Genomic DNA, 19996 nt, shown 5'->3' with positions numbered 1-19996 from the left:
AAGAACCAGGTGATTCCCATCCAATAATCAATGAGTGGGGAGAGGCATGGGTGGTTTCCAGGCCAGGTTAGGGTGGTCCCTGAGCCAAAGCATGGTTAATCCGAGATGTAATATTTTTCTTATGAGTCCCAAACTTTCCCTAATTTTAGCCTGCCTCAGTTACCCTCATGGAGTAATTGCTCCCATTCTTTGGGGGGTAGTCTCATCTTGGGGTGATCGGCTCTGCTATTCCTGGAATCCAAGTGACTACAGATTTAAGAGCAATAACTAGAGACTTCTAGGTGCTGTTCTAGGAATTCTGGATTAGAAAGTTATAAAAGTTGGCAGTTGAATGTCCTTTCAAAACTTGAAGGTAGTTACTCTTAGTGCCTTCAATCTTAAAGGAGCTAGAGACAGTGTGGGTAAATTTCAGGCTAATCAACTTGGTATTACCAGTCTTTAGACCATCACTCCTTAAATGATTAATTTGTATGCCTTTGTGCAGAGTGAACAGGGTCTCACCCAAAGTTTTTGACACAAAGGAGACATGCAAAATGAAGGCAGGTATCCTCAGGGCATCTTGTAAGCCCTAGTAAAGAATCTGTGCTGTTTAACAAAAAGCAGCCTGTAAGTTCTTTTACACTCCTACTAGACTCCACCTGTTATTTATTTATTTATTAAAAGAATTCTTTTGGTGAGATTAAAGCAGGTTCTCTACCACTCTCCACCTTTTAAAATGTCCACCACACCTCAATTCTATCACCTTGGGGACCAGACCTTTACCTATATGGACCTTTAGAGAACACAGTATCCAAAGTGCAACACTGGGCCTTAAAGGAGAAGTTGGAGTTTGCTTGGTGGAGAAAGGTCTAGGCATTGGCATTCCAAGGACTTCACAATGGCAGAGATGTAAAAAGGAGTGGTATTTTTCAGAATCTGGTGTTTTCAGTTTGGCAAAGCTGTCTGAAAGGATGAGCTAACGACATAGGTTTATAAAACAAGCAAATTTCCTCCCTCATGTAACTATTTGTCAATTTCCCATCGTTATTGAGAGAAAGTGCTAAATTCTTAATGGGGAATGTAATATACCTGTCATAATGATTGGTGATTTCAGTTTCTGTGAACTTGGACCATTTTTAGTTCTCAGTTCTTTGAGTTCACTGTTATGTGCCAGTCTAAAATGTTGTGGGCCATTGTTGAGGGTTCTTGCTTTCACAGGCCATAGAACTGGCTCATGAGGCAGCTGATTGACTCGTGAGACAAGGCTGGTACACAAAGTAGGATTTATTAGAGAGAAGGGAAAGGCTACAGCTAGAGCAGTGCAGCAGAGCCCAGAAACTGGTGGCTCGGGTAAAGACTGGGGCTTTTAATGGATGCTTTAACTCTGGGTTAGGGTAAGGGTTAGGTGGGTTTTTTCCATTGGCCATGGATTTGTGGTGTGGGCTCTCTTCCATGAGCTGGACTGTTTGCCCCTTATGGGGGAAAAACCTTGAGAGCGTTCTGTTTATCAGCCCTGTAGCAGATTTATGACACCATGTATCTCTTCCTTGGGGTGCAGGAATGGAGATTTATAACTCCTCAGGGTGCAGGGCTCATAGTGCTCTCCATGGGGGATGGGACACTCACTCATCTGTCTGTTAGGTTCCCAGACCCAACCAGTCCCCCCCTCTGAGACATATACCCAACTGCTGTTGGGGAGAAGGGTAATGATTCCTCCACCTGCTTCATGCTGGTAAGGGTGGTGGTACTTGTCTCAGGGGTTGACCCGTGGAGTCTCCAGAGACCCCCGATAGAACTGGACGGAGGGCTCATGCATAGGCAGAGTTGAGTAGTCCTTGACTAAGAGCTGGAATTTGATCCATTGGACCTGTTGAGATATGAATCTGGAGAGAGCATTTATTATACAAGGCCCAAATAGGAGTATTAGAAGGAGCATAAAAAGGGGGCAAGCCAGAGGTAGTGCCCAAGGGGCCCAGCTCCATATGTTGTTCCAGAAGGACCATGAATTGGCTAGCTCCCTGTTGTGAGGTGTTAGTGGGATCTTTAAAGGCAAACAGAGGCTGACTGTCAGGATGTCGAGGAATGTAAAAGAAAGTGTCTTTAAGTCTAGTTTAGAGTAATGTTGGACTTTTGAGGGTTTTTGAGCCAATAGAGTATAGGCATTGGGAACAGTTGGGTGGAGGGGAATAACTGCTTTATTAATGAGCCAAAGATCTTGAACAAGTTTTTATTATCTTGTCCTTTTTTGGACAGCAAGGATAGGATTGTTATAAGGGCTTGAGCATTCCACTAGAAGTCCCTATTGTTTTAGGGAGTTAATAATAGGCAATATGCCCTGTTGCTCTTTAGGCTTTAGGAGATACTGCTCTTGATGGGGGAAATGTGAGGGATCTTTGAGTCTTATTTGAATCAGGAGAGCCATTTTTGTTCACCCTATAGTCATTCCATCAGTCCACATTGTGGGATCTTCTTGTTCCTGAATAAAGGAGCAACAGAGATAGTCCCCTGGGGGGAGTAGAATTTGAGCCTTTAGTTGAGATGGTAAATCCCATCCAGCAGGGGCACTGGAGTCTCAGGGATTATGAGAAAAGAGTGGCAGAAGTGGAGGTGTCCCCAAGAGCAGGCCAGAGGCTGAGTAAAATAGTGTGCTAGGGGCTGGCCAAATATGCCCTGAATGATAACCTTGTTCTTGGACTGTGGTCCAGGAGAGAATGGTAAGACAGAGAAACAGGCTGCATAGTCTAGGAGGAAGATGATCTTTCACTTCTTTACTATTATAGTTATCTGAGGCTCCTCAACATTGATGCTAAGAAATGGAGCCTAGACAGGAGGCCCCAGGACCCATCAATCCATAGGAGGTGGCACCCCACCTTCCAACTGGAGACAGGGGCACTTTGACCTCCAGTGGTTACCTTTGCAGATAGGGTAAGGTCCTGGTGGGGACCAGCACTGTGTCCCAGGCCATTCCCCTTTTGGGCATTCCTTGTGGAAGTGCCCCTCCTGTCCACAATGGTAGCAAGCTAGGGATGTGGGCCCCCATCCAGTAGAGCGCTCCCTGAGAGCTGCAATGAGGTCATGGGTTTTTTTTTAATACTTTTTCTCTTTTTAGCAACATCCCAGTTACAGTACACAGACATGGCTAGTTGCATTAGTTGGACTAATGGCTTTTCCCTTCAGTCACAGACTTTTGGAGTTTTTTATGGATATCTGGGGCTGACTGAGTTAGAAATTTATCTTTGAGGAGAACCTGTCCCACCTGTGACTCTGGGTCCACTGTGGTATGCTTTTGGATAGCCTCCTTAAGGCACTGTAGAAAGGTAAGGGGGTTTTCATCAGGGCCTTACACAGTCACCTGGGAATAGTTTAGAGGTTTAACTTTGGCCCTTTTTAGCCCTTCCACTATCAGATGGATGAAGTGGCATCAATGTCATTCATCCCCCTCATCATTTTGATCACAATGTGGATCTGTCAGGTGACTCATCCTGATTAGACTGGGCCAGGACTCATTGCTTTTCTGAGGAAAGAGTCTGGTCCAGGAGAAGCATGATATCCTTCCATGCCAATTCAAAGGTTTGGATCACAGAAATAAAGGCCTGGATGTATCGGTCTGGGGCATCAGTATAGCTACCCGGATCCTTTTTAATCTCCCTTAGATCTGATAACTGGAAGGGGACATAGACTCGCCCTCTTCCCACCACTGCCTGTTGAAGGGGGAAACATCCATTAGGAGGTCCAGAATATTGTGGCTCAGAAGGTGGGGCAGAGTGGAGCAGTAGAGGGAGAAGTAGGGACAGGGGCCTTGTCATTGGTAAGAGGCTTTTCTTGTCCTCCTTCCCCATGTTTATCCTGTGGTTTACAATGAACAGCCAGTGTTTGAGTATCTACATAGCAATTATGGAGCCATTCTGGGTGGTCCTGGAGGTAAAAGAAGAGCTATATATAGGAGACCTCAGTTCACTTTTCCACCCTTTTACAGAAAAAGTCTAATTGGAGTATGGTATTATAATTTAAGGAGCCCTCTGAAGGCCACCTCTCTTGGTCATTCATGAAATATTGGGTCCAGGCCTCAGTACAAAGAAAGATGAGAAGGGCTTTTTTTTTTTTTTTTTTGAGATTATTAGGATCAGTAGACAAGCCAGCAGAGACCACTTGGGTACCGAGAGGGAAGACTGGAGGGGTCAGGTCCCATCTAGAAGAATTCCTCTTTTGTTGGCATCCCAACTGGGGATTGACCTGATGAGAGCAGGCATCCCTATCTCAAGATTTCCTTCTGCTGTCTGTGGCCAGAACCGAAGGAAATGTAGTGAGTGGTAGGACTGCAGCCACCCTTTCCTAGGCAGTGAAAAACATCTAGGATCCTGCCTTTTAGCCTTATATTACCAAAAGCAGGCAGCCTCTTTAACAAAGGGATGCATCACCTGGAGAAGTGCCTGTAAAGTTAGAGAAGGGTACTTGGATTCCCAGGGAAATCACAGTGCCACAAAGGGATGATGTGTCAATATTTGGAGGAAACTTTGTATGTTGAGGCCGAAAGTGTGAGAAGTTTCAAATGAGAAGTCTATGCCCATTTTAGGGGCTGTGTCTGGAAGGTTACATTAGTGCTTTTTGGGACCATAACTTTGAGATAAGAATTGGCTCCAAGGGCTGGGTCTGTCAGGCTCTGGTGCAAAGTGGGGCTGGTGCCACCTCCCTCCCCCATGCCCTGGACAAGCAATTGTTTCTGTCCAGGCCCACCCTGTGGCCCGTTGTTCCTCCTCCCGTGTACACATGCCTGCATCATTTCTTTTTCCTCTTACCTTTTTTGGGGGAGTGGCAGTGCATCACAGTTGCTGCTGTGTATGGCCTGCAGTTTTGGATGCACACTGGGCCTTTTTTATGGATTGTTTTAACTGTGGTGGGTGTCACTGCTGTGCCCAGGGAGTCTGGTGGGATGAGTTGGCGTCCACGTGTGTGCATGTGCTTTTTCCTCCTCCCCTTGTGGGCATGGGGTTAGGGCGTGTGTTGTGGCAGGAGGCCCATGTTGGTCCTCAACCCTGCCAGGTCTGCCCCTGCCACCTGCTGCTCCTCCTCCTGCACACATGTGCACTTTTATTTTCCTTCTCATCTCTTTTTTGGGGGAGTGGTGGCAGGCACACAGCTGGCGGCAGCGGTGGCTCTGGATACCAGCTGGGATCTTCCTATGGATTGTCTTAGCTGCGGTGGGGGCTATGCTTGGGCAAGATGGGGTTTGGGCACGCATGTAGCACGGAGGCCCGTGTCAGTCCTCATCCCCACTGGGTCTGCCCCCTAGCTGCAGTTTTGTGAGGCGCCTTTGCCTCCACAGCCAATTTAAAGCTGGTGCTGACCAAGGGGCGTGACAAACTAGGTATGGGAGTAACTGAGAAAGTCATAAGATACCATGATATGAATTCCCATGGGAGGCCAGGGTCCCAGTAAGCATAGGGAGTGGAAGGCAGACAGATAAAGCAGAAGGAGGCAGGACCGGGGAGGAAGCATGTGAGTAAAAGTATGTCTGCTGCTTCTAGAGGGGACAGAAGTGGCAACCTGACATCCTAGGTGGGGGAGGGGGAACAGAGCCAAGAGTCAGGAGACATGCATGAGGGATTAACCATTAGGTGCCAGGATTGCAGAAGTCCTTTACCTGAAAGGGCTCAGGAATGAACAAGACAAGACACATATTGAGAAAGCCAGCAGGCTGATGACCAACTGGCAAAATTTTATTTTTCTCAGCCAGCTTTATACAAAAGAGGAAGAGATTTAGGCATCAAAAACACTCTGACCTAGTTACAACCTTTCTGTGTTTTCCACCCTTCATTCTTACTGCCAGTGTCCTTGACTAAGTATGAACTTCTTTTTAGTCAAGGGAAACCATTTGGCATTCCTTCCCACCGTGATAGAGGCATGGTGCACCTGCAGATTCCGACCTTGTTGGAATACTGCTAAGCCACAGTGACCTTGTCAGACTGTGGCTTTTGGTTCCCAACAATTAGGTGTGTTTTCAGGTCATTCCCACTAAGTGGTACTAGAATACCGTCAGCCGCACAAAATCTCCACTCTTAGGTGGGAGAAGATAAAGATTGCCAGGTGCCAAAACCAAACAGTTCTACTCCAACACAGCATAAGGTGTACCTGAATAAACTCCAGGCTCGGGCTCGGCTCACAGGGAGGGAGCAGAAAGCACCCTGAGAGCTGGAATCGCGATTAGGCCAAAGTTGGCTAGCTGTTGGTTCGATACTATGACGGGGAAGGTCCCTCAGGAAGACAGAAACAGAGACAGAAACAAGGGGAGTGACACAGGGAAGTCTGCTTTTGACCAGTCCTCAGCAGGGGGTTTACCCCAGGAGGAATATCCAGCAGGGTGCCGGAGGCTCATGGCTGCACCTTAGGCAAAAGTGCTGGTTTGGCACTCATTCATAACAAATTTGGTCCAGGAGAGTTGTCCCTTCGTGTGGTTGCCAGAAATGTTACGTGCCAGTCTGAAATGTTGTGGGTCAGTGTTGAGGGTTCTTGCCTTCACAGGCCAGAGAACTGTGAGGCAGCTGATTGACTCATGAGACAAGGCTGGTACACAAAGTAGAATTTATTAGAGAAAAAGGAAAGGCTACAGCTAGAGCAGTACAGTGGAGCCTGGAAACTGGTGGCTCCCTGCTTAGGTGAAGGCTGGAGCTTTTTGTGGATGCTTTAATTCAGGGTTAGGTGGGTTTTCCCATTGGCCATGGATTCGTGCGTGCAGGTCCTCTTTGATGAGCTGTCGGTTTCCTTATGGGGGAAACTTCCTTGAGAACATTCTGTTTATCAGCCCTGTAGCAGATTAATGAGACCATGTATCCCCTTCTCGGTGCAGAATGCAGATTTATAACTCCTCAGGGTGCAGGGCTCATAGTGCTCTCCGTGGGGGATGGGATACTCATCTGTCTGTTACGTTCCCAGATTCAACAATTCCAATAGATCCCTAGCAAGATACCATTCTTGCTATTATCACCCCTTTTATTACTCAGCTTTAAGCTTCGCACACTCCACCTGGCTCATGTGCCTTTCTTTAGCTACTCTTTATCCCTTGCTTGACCACATATTCCATGGTCCATCATTATAACCATTCTGTTATATAATTCTTGACTGTTTGTACTTGCTCATAAATCATGACTGGCAAAATAGACTTATTATTCTGGAGGAAAACACATAATAACTGATTTCATCTTAAATTCATTGCCATTACTTTTAAGTAAGTCCTAAGTGTACTCCCCTGTTATCCTTTTTACTTTTTGCCATATTGGAAATTAAACTTAGGGCTTTTTGCTTGCTAGGGAAGTGCTCTACCATACTCTGAACCCCACTTTTTGTTTGTTTTTTAGATGCGTTACCAACTTTACCCAGACTGGCTTAGAGCTTGTGATCTTCCTGCCTCCCCCTTGCTGAGCAGTTAGAATTACAGGCATGAGCCACTATGCCCAGCTTCTACCCCATAGTCCTAATTATTCCATTCTATTACTCTTCTACTCCCCTACCTGACAGTTTCACACATTCTTCTCTCTCTCCACTCTTTTCTCTTAGTTGATAACTGTACCTCATTGTTCACTGAGAAAACTGCAGCCAGAAGAGCACTTCCACAAACTTGTATCTACCTGCATCTATGGCCATCTGCCTGCTTTCCCTTTTACTAGGGATGCATTATCCATATATGTCTTCTGAATCTTAATCGTGGTCTTGTGTACTGTATCTCCTCTCTTCTACTCAACAGTTTTGCTCCCAGCAAATTGGGTGCCTATCTTGTACCTTCAATAGTTTTCTTTTTTGCTACATCATTGTCATCAGTGTTCAAGCATGCTGAATTTTTTCTTATCAAAAACAAAAACAAAAAACCCCAAAATCTGGTTTCTCTCCTATCTTACTGATCTTTCCTTCTTAATCTCCTTTGTTTCTTTATATTTCTTTGACCTCTTAGTAGTCCCTGACCACAAACCTTGAGCCAGCCATTTCATTTTTCTGTGTTTTTAATCCTTCAGTGATCTCATCTATCTCATGACTATAACTGCCATCTGTAACATTGATTACCAAGTATATCTGCAGCCAAGACCTCACTACTATCTAGTTGGCATCTCTTCTTGGATGTGCAGTAGGCATCTCTTGGGGGGAGACACCAAGACCTTGTGCATGTTAGGCAGAGGCTCTACCACTGAGCTACACACCCAACCCTCGAATAAGCATCTCTTAATTGAACTATTCAAAGCCTAAATCCAGACCCTTAATTCCAAACTTACTTGTCTCTTTGTTGTGTTTACCTCAGTGAACGACACTCAACCATTTAACTACTCAGATCACAGATCTCATTGTCGTCCTTGACTTTAGTCTATGTAATCAAATCCTCTTGGCTTTACCTTTGGAATATATCTAGACTATTCCCTTATCACCTCCTATTCCATTTTGGCCCAAGGCAGTACCTCTCACCTGGATATTGCAGTAGCTTCTTCTCTGGATTCTCTGCTTCTGTCCATGCCCTCTTTTCATATATTCACAATAGAGTGATTTTTTAAAAGTGAAAGTTCCAGCCTGGTGTGGTGGTTCATCCCTGTAATCACTGCTCTTGGAAGGATGAAGAAGATCATGAATTCAAGGACAGCATGGACTACATATGGAGACCCTGTCTCAAAGAAAGAAAGAAAGAAACAAATCCCCTCTTCATTTTCTCCAGCCACATTGGCCTCCTTCAGACCCATGTCCTTTTTTTTTAAATTCGGTTTGAACTCAGGACCTCATGCTTGCTAGGTAGGCACTCTACCACTTGAGCACTCGGCCAGCTCTTTTTTGTGTTGGATATTTTTGAGATGAGGTCTCATTTCTCTCTCTCTCTCTCTCTCTCTCTCTCTCTCTCTTGCCTGGGCTGCGCCATGTCATTTTTGTACTTGCTGTTTCTCTTCCTAGAGAATGCTTCCTCCAGATATTTGCCTGCCTAGCTCCTTCACTTCCTTCAGGGCTTTCCTGAATGTCTTTTCTTAGACTTCCTGTCAAACCTTACCAAGATGATGACCTCCTCCAGTTACACTTCTTATCTTATTTTGCTGTATTTCTTCCATAGTTATCAGAATCTGAGTTTTTTCTTTTATTCTTTGCTCCTATTCTGTTAATCTCTATGATGAAGGTAGTCTTTTGTTGTTGTTGTTGTTTTGTTTTTTAACCCAGGGCCTTGAGCCACTTGCTTTAGTTATTTTTCAGATAGGCTCTTGCAGTTCTTTGGACTGCAGTTTTCCTACCTATGCCTTCCTCATAGCTGGGATCACAGGTGTACACCATCATGCCCTGCTTATTTGTGATGGGGTCTTGTTAACTTTTTGCCCTAGCTGGCATCAAACTGTGTCCCTCCTAATCTCAACCTCGTGGGTTGCTCGGATTACAGACTTGAGCCACCATGTCCTGGACTTCTTGCTGCGTTGCAGATGCTGATCTTTTTTCAGTTCTGTTTATACCATGTTCACTTGTGTCTTAGAACTTTCATGCATTTTATTTCTCTTGGAATACTTTCTTTCTCTGTTCCCTTCTCTTCTTAGTTTAACAACTTTCCCTGCCTCTTTCTCTTCCTAGTTTAACTACTTCTCATCCTATAAATAGCAGCTCAAAACTCTCACAAAGAAATCTGCATTAGGACCCTGCGATATTCTCTCTTAGTCATGCTATTTGATTTCTGTCTGACTAATTAAACTGAAAACTCCACAAAGACAGGAACCTTAAGTGTACCGTTTTCCAATGTATGCATCTGAAATGAATACTCAATATGTACTCATTGAATGCTTTGTTCTACCCCTAATATTCTGCCTCGGGGAAGTGTCAGGTAAAATGTAGATTATAAAATAGATTGTAGATAAAATAAAAGATTATCTATGTTTAGGAATGGTAACCTAGCAAAACATCCATACCATGGTATAGAATCAAGCACAATGGGAAGTATAACATAACTTAGCGTTGTTGGCAAATAGTGGTTAAAAGTGAACCTTTTATTTCTAGTTGACATTCTGTGAGAAGATGTGAATTCAGATAGAATCTTCCTCAAGAAATTGTGGTTTGGAGTCACTAGGGAAGCATGTGTATGTATTGATTGGTATTCTTGTTGACGTGGAGGGCATGTAAATGACCCAGTGCATTTAGTTACTTTAATACTTAAAAAAAGCAAAAATACTTTTGTTAATCAATAGTTAGTTTTGTCAGTTTTACTTTTGAAAAGTACTTGCTTGACAAAGTTAGCAATTTTTCATTTTGGAGGTGTTTTTGAGGATTCATAATATACCTGAAAGTATTTCAAAGTGAATTTACATTTTATTATTAGTATTACTATTATTAGTTGTGGGATTGGGTAAATAATAAGTTTCTTGTTATGTTTTCTCATTGAAAAGTGGGGATAAAATTAGTATTGATCCTAACAAGTTATCTTGGGAATCAGATGCTATAGCAATGCAAAAAAGCCTGGCACATACAGTGTTAACCTAAATGTTCACTATAATGTTGACTGTTACTGTTTCCAATTGTTTGCTTTAAAGTTTCAAAGGGCTTTGATTTTTAAGCAAATACAGAGAATCTTAAGAGTTCAAAGTCTAGTTTTCCTTTGTGATTTTGGCACTTTTTAAAGCACTTTTTCATTACCTTTACTACCATAGTTAATTCTATAGATATTTGGAATAATGGTATTTGTACAGGTTTTTAAATAATTGATGTTTTATAGAGAGCACTACAATCAGCTGCTAAATAGAGTTGCATAATCTCCTTTCTCAGAGAACATTAGAACAAGATGTATGTTTCAGATGATTCTAAAGGAATACTGATGTCCTTTGACCGTCATTCTTGGAATGATGGATGACTGCTTCTCCTAAAATGTCCTTTGTTCCCTTATCTTCATTGCAGTTTGGTTGATAGCATAGGTCTATCTGTCCCTTTCTGTGCAGTCTGTAGTGAAGTGCACAAAATGGCAGAGAAGGGTGAAAGCCCTTCCACTGTCTTGCATAGTGCCTGAGAAACAGTAGTATATACTCACTAAAATACTAATGTAGTGTAAAGGGCAGTAAGAATCAGCTGATTGTTTATGGGAGTATGACCGTATCTGTGTCACCAAAATTTAGGCTTTGTGTAAGAGAACTATGTTACGTATATGAGAGACCAAAACAATAGTAAAAGACATTGCAGATGAATTTAAGTGGAGCCTATCACAATGATTTTGTGCTCTGTTTATTTGCAGGGATGACTTGGGGGTATAGTAACCAACACTAAAATAAGTGTAGCATATATTGTCTTTCAGATTTACCAAAAATTTATCTCCTGACAAGATAAATCTAAGTACCCTGAAAGGAGAAGGTGAACTGAAGAATTTGGAGCTGGATGAAGAGGTGCTCCAGAATATGTTGGATTTGCCCACGTGGCTTGCTATTAACAAAGTTTTTTGTAATAAAGCATCCATTAGGGTAAGACTTTTATGTCTGTGGAGGGTCGTTTCTGTACTCATTTTTTATTTTACCTTTGTCCTTTGAAATACATACTTTCTGTTAGATAACTCTATAAAAAAGCATTTAATTAACACAATTTAGAAAAAAATGTCTTTGTATAAACAATTGTGACTGTGTACCTTATGAATGTTATTGAAGTCTTACATTAATATATTATTTATAAATTTTGATTTTGTTTAAAACTTAATTTCATTATATTTTAAGTAAAATCACCTGTAATAAAATAATTGCTGCAACTTGGCATATTTATGCAGCGTTTTCTTCCATAGGATTTATTGTCAAATGGGACAATTTAAATTTGTAGTGAGTAAGTACTGTATCTTAAATGAAGACATATATAACAACTGTATTTCTTACATATATGTTATGGTTTTATTTGGAATTTTATCTCTTTTCATTTGTTTCTTCTTCATTTTGGGAAATTTTTAAAGTTTTTGATTTGCTATTATCACCATCCCTTTGTTCTTATTTTTGATTGTAGTCATGTGCTGACTTGTATCACTTCTTGCTCTTAAAGACCAGGCTTAGATTGAGAATTTGCATAGTAGAAATACCAAATGTTGATTTTTTTTTTCATAAAATTAAGTTAGTTTTATAAGGAAAGATTATGGAAGTGGATACTGTTTCCTTTGGTGGTCACCTTTAATTATGGTCTGTCTTCCATAAACTCAAATAGTGCAAGGTGTGTTTGAACATTATTTATTTGATATTGCCTATATTTTACATTAATGGCCTTTGTATTTGTTTTGAATGGCTGTAGAAATATTGGTCAGAATTCCAGGATTAAACAAATTTTCATGAGCAGAATAGTGACCATGCTTTCCTAAGAATTCTTAACTTTAACTTATGAAGTTAAAATATGTCTTAAGGACTAAGAAAAACAGATAGCTAAAATAACTTGAAGGTCTTATTTAAAAAGCTGACTAAGCAAATATAGCTAGTAATATTTTCTTATATGAAATAGATAATGTAATTTCAAAATTACGAAAAAGCTAATCAGTTTATTTTGTATTCTGAGAGAAAAGCCGTCTGTTACAGGTTAGTGTCTATCGATACATAAAAAGAACATCTGTGTTGATAATGTTTTACACTGTTTTTTAATAATTCACTTTAAAGCAATATTTCTATTTATAGATCCCATGGACAAAACTGAAAACACATCCTATCTGTTTGGTGAGTTCTGAAACTACCTCAAAAACAGGCATTTATAAATTTTAATCTTTTGTTTTCATGAAAACGATTTCCTGAATTATTTCCCACCCATTAGTTTTCCTTTTATTTTGATTGGACTTAGTTTATTTTTGTTTTTGTTTTTTGGGACTGGGGCTTGAACTCAGGGCTTCACGCTTACAAAGCAGGCTCTCTGCCACTGGAACTACACCTCCAGGCTGTTTTGCTCTGGTTGTTTTGGAGATGAGGCATCTCGTACTATACGTAGGCTGGCCTCAAACCGTGATCTTCCCAGTCAGCCTCCCAAGTAGCTAGAATTACAGGTATGAGCCACTGAAGGTTGGCTGAACTTTATTTTATTTAAAAAAATTTATTAGTGTAAATTAATTGTGCAAAGGACTTTCATTGTGATATTTCCATGTATGCATATAATGTACTTTGATCAAATTTATTCCCTCTAATATTTTTTCTGAACCCCCTTTCATGCCCTCCCCCCCTTAAACAGTTTTTAGTGGGTTTCATTATGTCATTTTGCTATTTTCTTATGTAAAGAAGTGTAAGCTCTCTTTTTCTTTTTTGGTACTGGCATTTGAATTCAGGTCTTCACACTTGCTAGGCGGTGTTCTATCATTTGAGCTACACCTCCACCCCAAGAAGTTTGACCTTCAAAATGAGAGAATATTTAAAGCTTTTCAGGTCTAGAATTTGGTGTTCTTAGTTGGTCTGTTTTATTGGGTCATTTAGTTCTTTTTTGACATACTATAGAATTCTTCTTTTAATAACATTTGATCCAGTGCTTTTTTTTCTGTGCTTTTGCTTTTACTGCTTTGGTAAATTCAGTAATACATGCTTTAATATGCTTTGCTTTTTAAGGAAAATTAAATAAAATTGGTCATTCTATCATTTCTTGATTAATTACATAATTTTTTTGAAGTCCGTGGGCCTTGAGCATACTAAGCTGAGCTGTATCCACAGCCCATTCCACAGATATTTTCTGAGCACCTGCTCTTTATTCTGAGGGAACTTATGTTTTAATAAAGAAGACTGGACAAATAAAATAATTTGAGATAATAGTAAATGCTGGATATAAAATAAGAGAATGAAGAATGACTGGAATTATGGTAGGGATTATTGCTAAGGACATTAGATCTTCAAGAAAAAAATACCCTGAGAAAGAACTTTTTCCATTATGAGATGTTTATTTTTTCACATTTCTTCCTTATTTCCTAGTTTTCTTAATTAAAATAATAATTTTAGGTCTTAATCTCAGGTTTCAGTTGAGTTTTTTAGGTATGGTTCAGTCCTATTTGCTAATATATAATTTACCAATTAATAGGATTAGAGACTTCATAAAATATGATGATCACATCAGCTAGTTGCTACTTCTGAATTTTTTCTCCCATACTCAGAGTATGCATGCACAACTCCTCTACCAGATAATAAATGCCTTGAGATAGGACTGAAGTCTTTGCTTTCCTTTTTGGCATTTTTAGAACTTTGTTCCTAAATAAATGAAAGAGAAAATAGTCTTAATGTTTCTGTAATATACATAAAGTGAAGTAGCTAATTATTTACATGTTTGACTTTTTATTAGTCTCTAGATAAAGTAATAATGGAAATGAGTACATGTGAAGAACCACGAGCTCCTAATGGCCCATCACCAATCGCAACTGCCTCAGGACAAAGGTAAGGTATGTCCTTTAATCTGTGGTCTGCCTAAGGTGTTCTTTTCTATAGTCAGTTCCAGTTATGACAGTAACAGGATATAAAGAAATTAAAATCTTTTTACCTCATATAGCTTCTATTTCAATCATCTTCCCATCAGACATTTTATAGATTTAGTTATATATATTGCAGAAGTAGGTGAATTTTAGCTTCTTTTATTCTTCATGATTTTCATACTTTTAAGTAGTATGATTAACCAAGGGCAGAGCCACAGCAGAAAATGGAAGAAGAGCTGGTTGCTGATGGTTCATGCTTGTAATCCTAGCTACTCAGGAGGCAGAGATCAGGAGGATTATGGTTGGAAGCCAGCCCTGGCAAATAGTTTGTGAGACTCTATCTTGAAAAAACCCTTCACAAAAAAGAGCTGGTGGAGTGGCTCAGGGTATAGGCCCTGAGTTCAAACCTCAGTACCAAAAAAAAGAAAATGGAAGAAGAATTTAGGCATTCTATAAATGAGGTAATCCCTTAATTTCTGAAGATTGTAGTTTTCCCTTATCTATGGTTTTACTTTCTGTGGCTTCAGTTACCCATGGTCAACCACAATCCAAAAATATTAGATGGAAAATTCTAGAAATAAATAATTCATAATTTTTAAATTCCATGCCATTATGAGTAGCATAAAATTTTGAACCATCCAGCTTGGGATGCAAATCGTTCTTTTATCCATGCTGTATAGGCTACCCACCTGTTAGTCACTTAGTAGCTGTCTGTGTTAGCTGGACCTTTAAGGAATCATAGTGCTATGATCAAGTAATCTTTAGATTGTAGTGTAACACTAAGTCATTTGCCTCACTTCATCTTGTCACATGGCTTTGTATCATCTCACATCACAAGAAGGTGTGTACAGTACATTAAGATATTTTGAAAGATCACATTTGCATAACTTATGGTATATTGTTACAATTGTTCTTTTATTATTACTTATTTTTAATCTCTCATTGTGCCTAATTTATGACTTGAACTTAATCATAAGTATACATATATAGGAAAAATACAGTATATGGAGTTCAGTACTGTCTGGCTTTGTGCATCCTCTTGTGGGTCTTGGAAAATGTCTTCCTCAGATAAGGGGCACTCTTGTATTTTCTTTGCATATAATTTTTTATGAATCAGTAAAACTTTTATGATTGTTAAACATTAAATGATGCCTTAATAAATGATAGATCTTTGGGTGTATTCTAAAGTTCATTAAATATAAGATGGTCATACTTTTCACAGATTGGATTTTGATAGATTAAATTCAGATACTGAGAAGGTTGAACCACTAGGACCATTTCATTAAACCTTGATAAGTTAAAGTAGTTCTTTAAAAGTGGCTCTTTAAGCCGGGTGTTGGTGGCTCAACCCACAATCCTATCTATGGGAGACTGAAATCTGGAGGATCCAGTTTGAGATCGGCTCATGGAAAAAAGTTCATGAGATTACCCCCCCCCCCCGCCCCGCCCCAACCAAAACCTGAGCATGGTGGTGTATTTCTGTTATCTCCAAAATAATCAGAACAAAAAGGACTGGAGGTGTGCCTCAAGTGGTAGAGCACCTGCCAAGCAAATATGACGACTTGAGGTCAAACATCAGTATAGCAATGCCCCCTTTACCCTACCCCAGAAAAAAGAGAAATGGTTGTTTAAAAAAAATTACATGTTTATTTTGCATTCAATAAGTTTGGATTGGGCTAGGAATGTAGTTTAGCAATAGAATATTTGTCTAGGTCCTGAGTTTGATCTTCAGTACTGCAAATGAATAAAAAATAAAAATAAATTTGTATCTTGTACTGTACATCATTTCTATAAGGCAAGATTTCTGCATTATTTTTGGAATTATATAAAATGCTCACATAGATTTTAATGTGACCAGTGCCTCCTCAAGTTATGATATTTACAGTGTTCTAGGTGCTGTATAAAGCCATTGATAAAATTATTCTTGAGGGTGAATGTGGTCATGTGTATACACAATCACTGTCCTACACTCCTTCACTTCCATTAAGGTCAAATCACATTTATGTTAGTGCGTTCTATGATAATACCTACAGACTGGTGAATAACTTTTCACATGAGTATCTGACGTTGACCCATTCCACTAAGAGCTGACTGGAAGCCACATTTATCATATGTATAGTTTGTATTTGACATTGGGTAATGAGGACTGGGAAAAGGCCTTTCATATTAATTTCTTTGTATTTTGCATCCCATCCACCAATTTGAAATTTTAAAGTTCAGATTATGAATTCAGGTTGACAGAATTGTTGGTCTTTAGATTGGCTGGAGTCAGAAAGAATTGGAGGAAAAAAGCAGAAATGTGAAAGGGGAAAAGAAAAATCAGTATTAAAACAAGACTTCAATTAAATGTTGCAGAATTAAATGAGAAAGAAATTTAATTAAATGAAAGACTTATTTTAATTAAATGAACCATTTTTTTCCATGTGTGCTTAGTGTACTTGAGAGTGTGCTTCCTAATTCCTGTTTTTATGCTATCAATAAACTTTATTATTCTGGCTTTGTAACCATGGTGGTAATCCTTTTACTTCGACATTTGGCATCATGGTTAATCTATTCCAATATTTAACACACTTGCCCAATTGTAAGAATCATTTGAGGTGCTTATTAAATCTACAGTCTTTCAAGCTTCTTGAAATTGTGATTCAGTACATCTGTAGTGAATGTCAAAAATATGAATATGTATTTTTAACAATTCTTTATAGTCACGCAACTCATAAAAGTACTGATCGCTCTGATTTTGTTTCTAGCTGAGAGATTAACATAGAGAAATTACTAAGTAACAGGTTTGTCTTTCCTGCTGGGTGGAGGGGCGTGGGATGATAATGTTGCATAGATTAATGGTCTAGTAAACTTGGTAAATTCAGAAAATTGATTTTGTCACTTCCTGCAGAGATAGCCATCTCCATAAGGATTAATCAACTCAGAAGAGATCTGTCTGAACATGGCATGGTGGTACATACTTATAATCCTAGCATTTGGGAGACTGAGTCAGGCAGATTGTAAATTCAAGTGCAGCCTGGTCTACAAAGCAAGGCCTTGTCTCAAAAAGAGAGAAGAGAACCATTTGTAAACAAATTTTACCTTTCTAATTTGTGTTGAACTACATAACCTAAAAAATGGAGAATTTAGTCATTGATTCAATCTTCACCTATAATGTTTATTTGTCTATAGAGGGGGATTAAGCCTAGGGCCTCATGCATGCTAGGTATGCTTTCTAGCCCTGAGCTAACTCTCAGACCCATCTGTTCTAGTTCTGTGTACTTTTTTTTTTTTTAGTGGTACTATGGTTTCAACTCAGGGTCTTACACTTGTGAGGCAAACTCTCTACCACTTGATCCATGCTTCTTGCCCTCTCTATATAGTTTTAAATGTTAGAATGCAGGTTGAGAGTACACCTCAGTGGTAGGGCACATGCTTAGCATCCAAAAGTCCCTGGATTCAATCTCTAGCACTCAAAAAAAAAAAAAAAAAGCAAACTGTTGGATTATTCTAAAGGATGCTCCAGCGTAATCATTATAGAAATGGTCTTTCTAACTAAGAAGTTTTCTAGTTAAGGATCTTCCCTGAGGAACAAAGCAGGTCTCCTCTAGGATGCCAGTGAGTTAATTGCTCTTGGTTTCTACATCCAGAGTGATTTACTATCCTATTTTATAGTGAAATTGAGTCAGTAATTATTTTTATTTTACAAATGAGGAAACTAAGGTTCATAGACTTTTAATAGTTTAATAATAATTTACTACTATTAGTAATACTATAAATAATGAGTATAAAGTATTCAACATTAGTTAAGAGACAGTATGTTTGGCTATGCATTATTTCATATAATCCATATATTATCTATGAAGTATTACCTGATTTAAAAGATGAGCCATCAAGCTGGGCTTGATATACACCTGTATACCAGGTATACACCTGTATTTACCTGTATACCTGGTGTACACCTGTAGTCCCAGCTATTCAGAAGGCTGAGGTAGGAGAATCACTTGAGCCCATGAGTTTGAGAACAGTGTAGATAACATAGTGAGACCTTGTCTTAAAAAAAAAGTTCACTTCAAGGGCTGATGGAGTGGCCCAATTGCTGAAAGTGTCTGCCTAGCAAGCATGAGGTCCTGAATTCAAACCCCAGTACCCCCCAAAAATTCATTTTGTAGAGGAAAAATACTGAGTTATCTGAGACTTAGAAAGTTTAAGTAATTTACCATTAATTAAAATAGGAAGTCAAGAAGAATGGTGGGATGGGGAAGGATGTGGAGAATGGGTTCACTTTTAGAAGTGTTGAATTGGAAATGTACTAGGCTACCAGGTGGTGCTATCTGGTGAGCATTTGAATTTCATAGTGTGAAGTCCCAGCAAGAGGTCTGGGTTGAAGACATGAATATGTACATTATGGGTGTGTTGATGGTAATGGAAGTGGTGGCCAGTTGGGTAAACCACTCCTTCCAAGACTGTGTTGATAGTCTGTGTTCCAGTCATAGTCATACTACTCATTCTTGAAATGAGACTTTGCTCATGCTTTCCTGTGTTACCAGGTTTCCTTCCTTTGCATTTCTTTCTGTGGAAAAAATGTGTTTCTCCTTAGTTAAAAGCAGTTTCTTCTTCTCCTAAGTATTCTGCTGATTCCTTTTGTTAAAGCTCTTGATTACAGATTGCCTTGTGTTAGTTATTAGGATATGTGGTTTCCTTTTTCCCCCAAGTAACTTATAAGCCCTATAAGGCTACAACTAATTTTTTTTTAATGTCCCAGCATCATTTACATAGTATAAATATTTATCAAATTGGAGAATATGAAGTTTTTTTCTGATCTTATTCTTAAATTCTGGCATTATATTCTGTCGCTTTTTTGTTACAAATTTAGCTCTCCTGTCTACTTTATAGATGCTAACTGACTGAGGCTTTTTGAGAGTTAACAGTTGTGGATATTGATGTTAGTAAAGTAATATAGAGAGTAACTCCAGTTTTTAAAATCTTTTACATTTTGAGATGTTTTTTCTTTTGATACAGGTTCTCACTATGTAGCCCTTGCTGGTCCTCCTGCCTCAGCCTCCCAAATGCTGGCATTAGATGCCACCAAGCCCAGCTTGAGGAGAACATTTTTATAATTTACATGTAACCAGTTTAGATTATTGTTTTAACAAAAATCAAATTTGTTCTTCTAACTAATATTAAGGCAGTTTATATGTGTACTTGCATGCTTGCATGAGAATATTAACAAATAACTTTTTCTTTTAATGATTGATTTTTTTGGCTTTAGTGCATTATATTTTGTTTGCTTGTTTTTCCAGTGAATACGGCTTTGCTGAAAAAGTAGTTGAGGGAATTACTGTTTCTGTAAATTCTATTGTCATCAGAATTGGAGCAAAAGCCTTCAATGCATCCTTTGAACTTTCTCAGCTAAGGATCTATAGTGTAAATGCAAACTGGGAACATGGAGATTTAAGATTTACTAGGATTCAAGATCCACAGAGAGGAGAGGTAAAGATTTTTTTTTTTTAAATGTTTTAGTCAGTGATAAATAAGACAAAGACATTTAAAATATGGCTCAGTGGTAAACCACTTGCTTAGCATGTGCAAGGCCCTGGTTTTGATTCCCAGGAAATGAATGAATGAATAAAATCTTAGGTTTCTCCATATTCACATACTACT

At 39.3% G+C, this 19996-nt stretch overlaps 1 protein-coding gene across 3 annotated transcripts in view; it reads left to right on the top strand.

Moving 5' to 3' along the window:
- Positions 1 to 19996, top strand: part of Bltp3b (bridge-like lipid transfer protein family member 3B) — a 92653-nt gene that overhangs the window by 20513 nt on the left and 52144 nt on the right. For 2 of the 3 annotated variants that reach the window (XM_074084199.1, XM_074084200.1), the window contains 4 exons: positions 11258 to 11420; positions 12597 to 12635; positions 14227 to 14318; positions 19636 to 19825. In XM_074084199.1, the coding sequence (XP_073940300.1) occupies positions 11258 to 11420; positions 12597 to 12635; positions 14227 to 14318; positions 19636 to 19825 (484 nt within the window). Of the gene's footprint in view, positions 1 to 11257; positions 11421 to 12595; positions 12636 to 14226; positions 14319 to 19635; positions 19826 to 19996 lie in introns of those variants that run through there. The other variant, XM_074084201.1, reaches the window with a different exon arrangement.

The sequence above is a fragment of the Castor canadensis genome, chromosome 8 (genome assembly GCF_047511655.1).
Source record: "Castor canadensis chromosome 8, mCasCan1.hap1v2, whole genome shotgun sequence".
NCBI classification, from domain to species: Eukaryota; Metazoa; Chordata; class Mammalia; order Rodentia; family Castoridae; genus Castor; species Castor canadensis.
The sequence above is the reverse complement of the archived record's forward strand: the minus strand, read 5'-3'. Positions and strand labels throughout refer to the sequence as shown.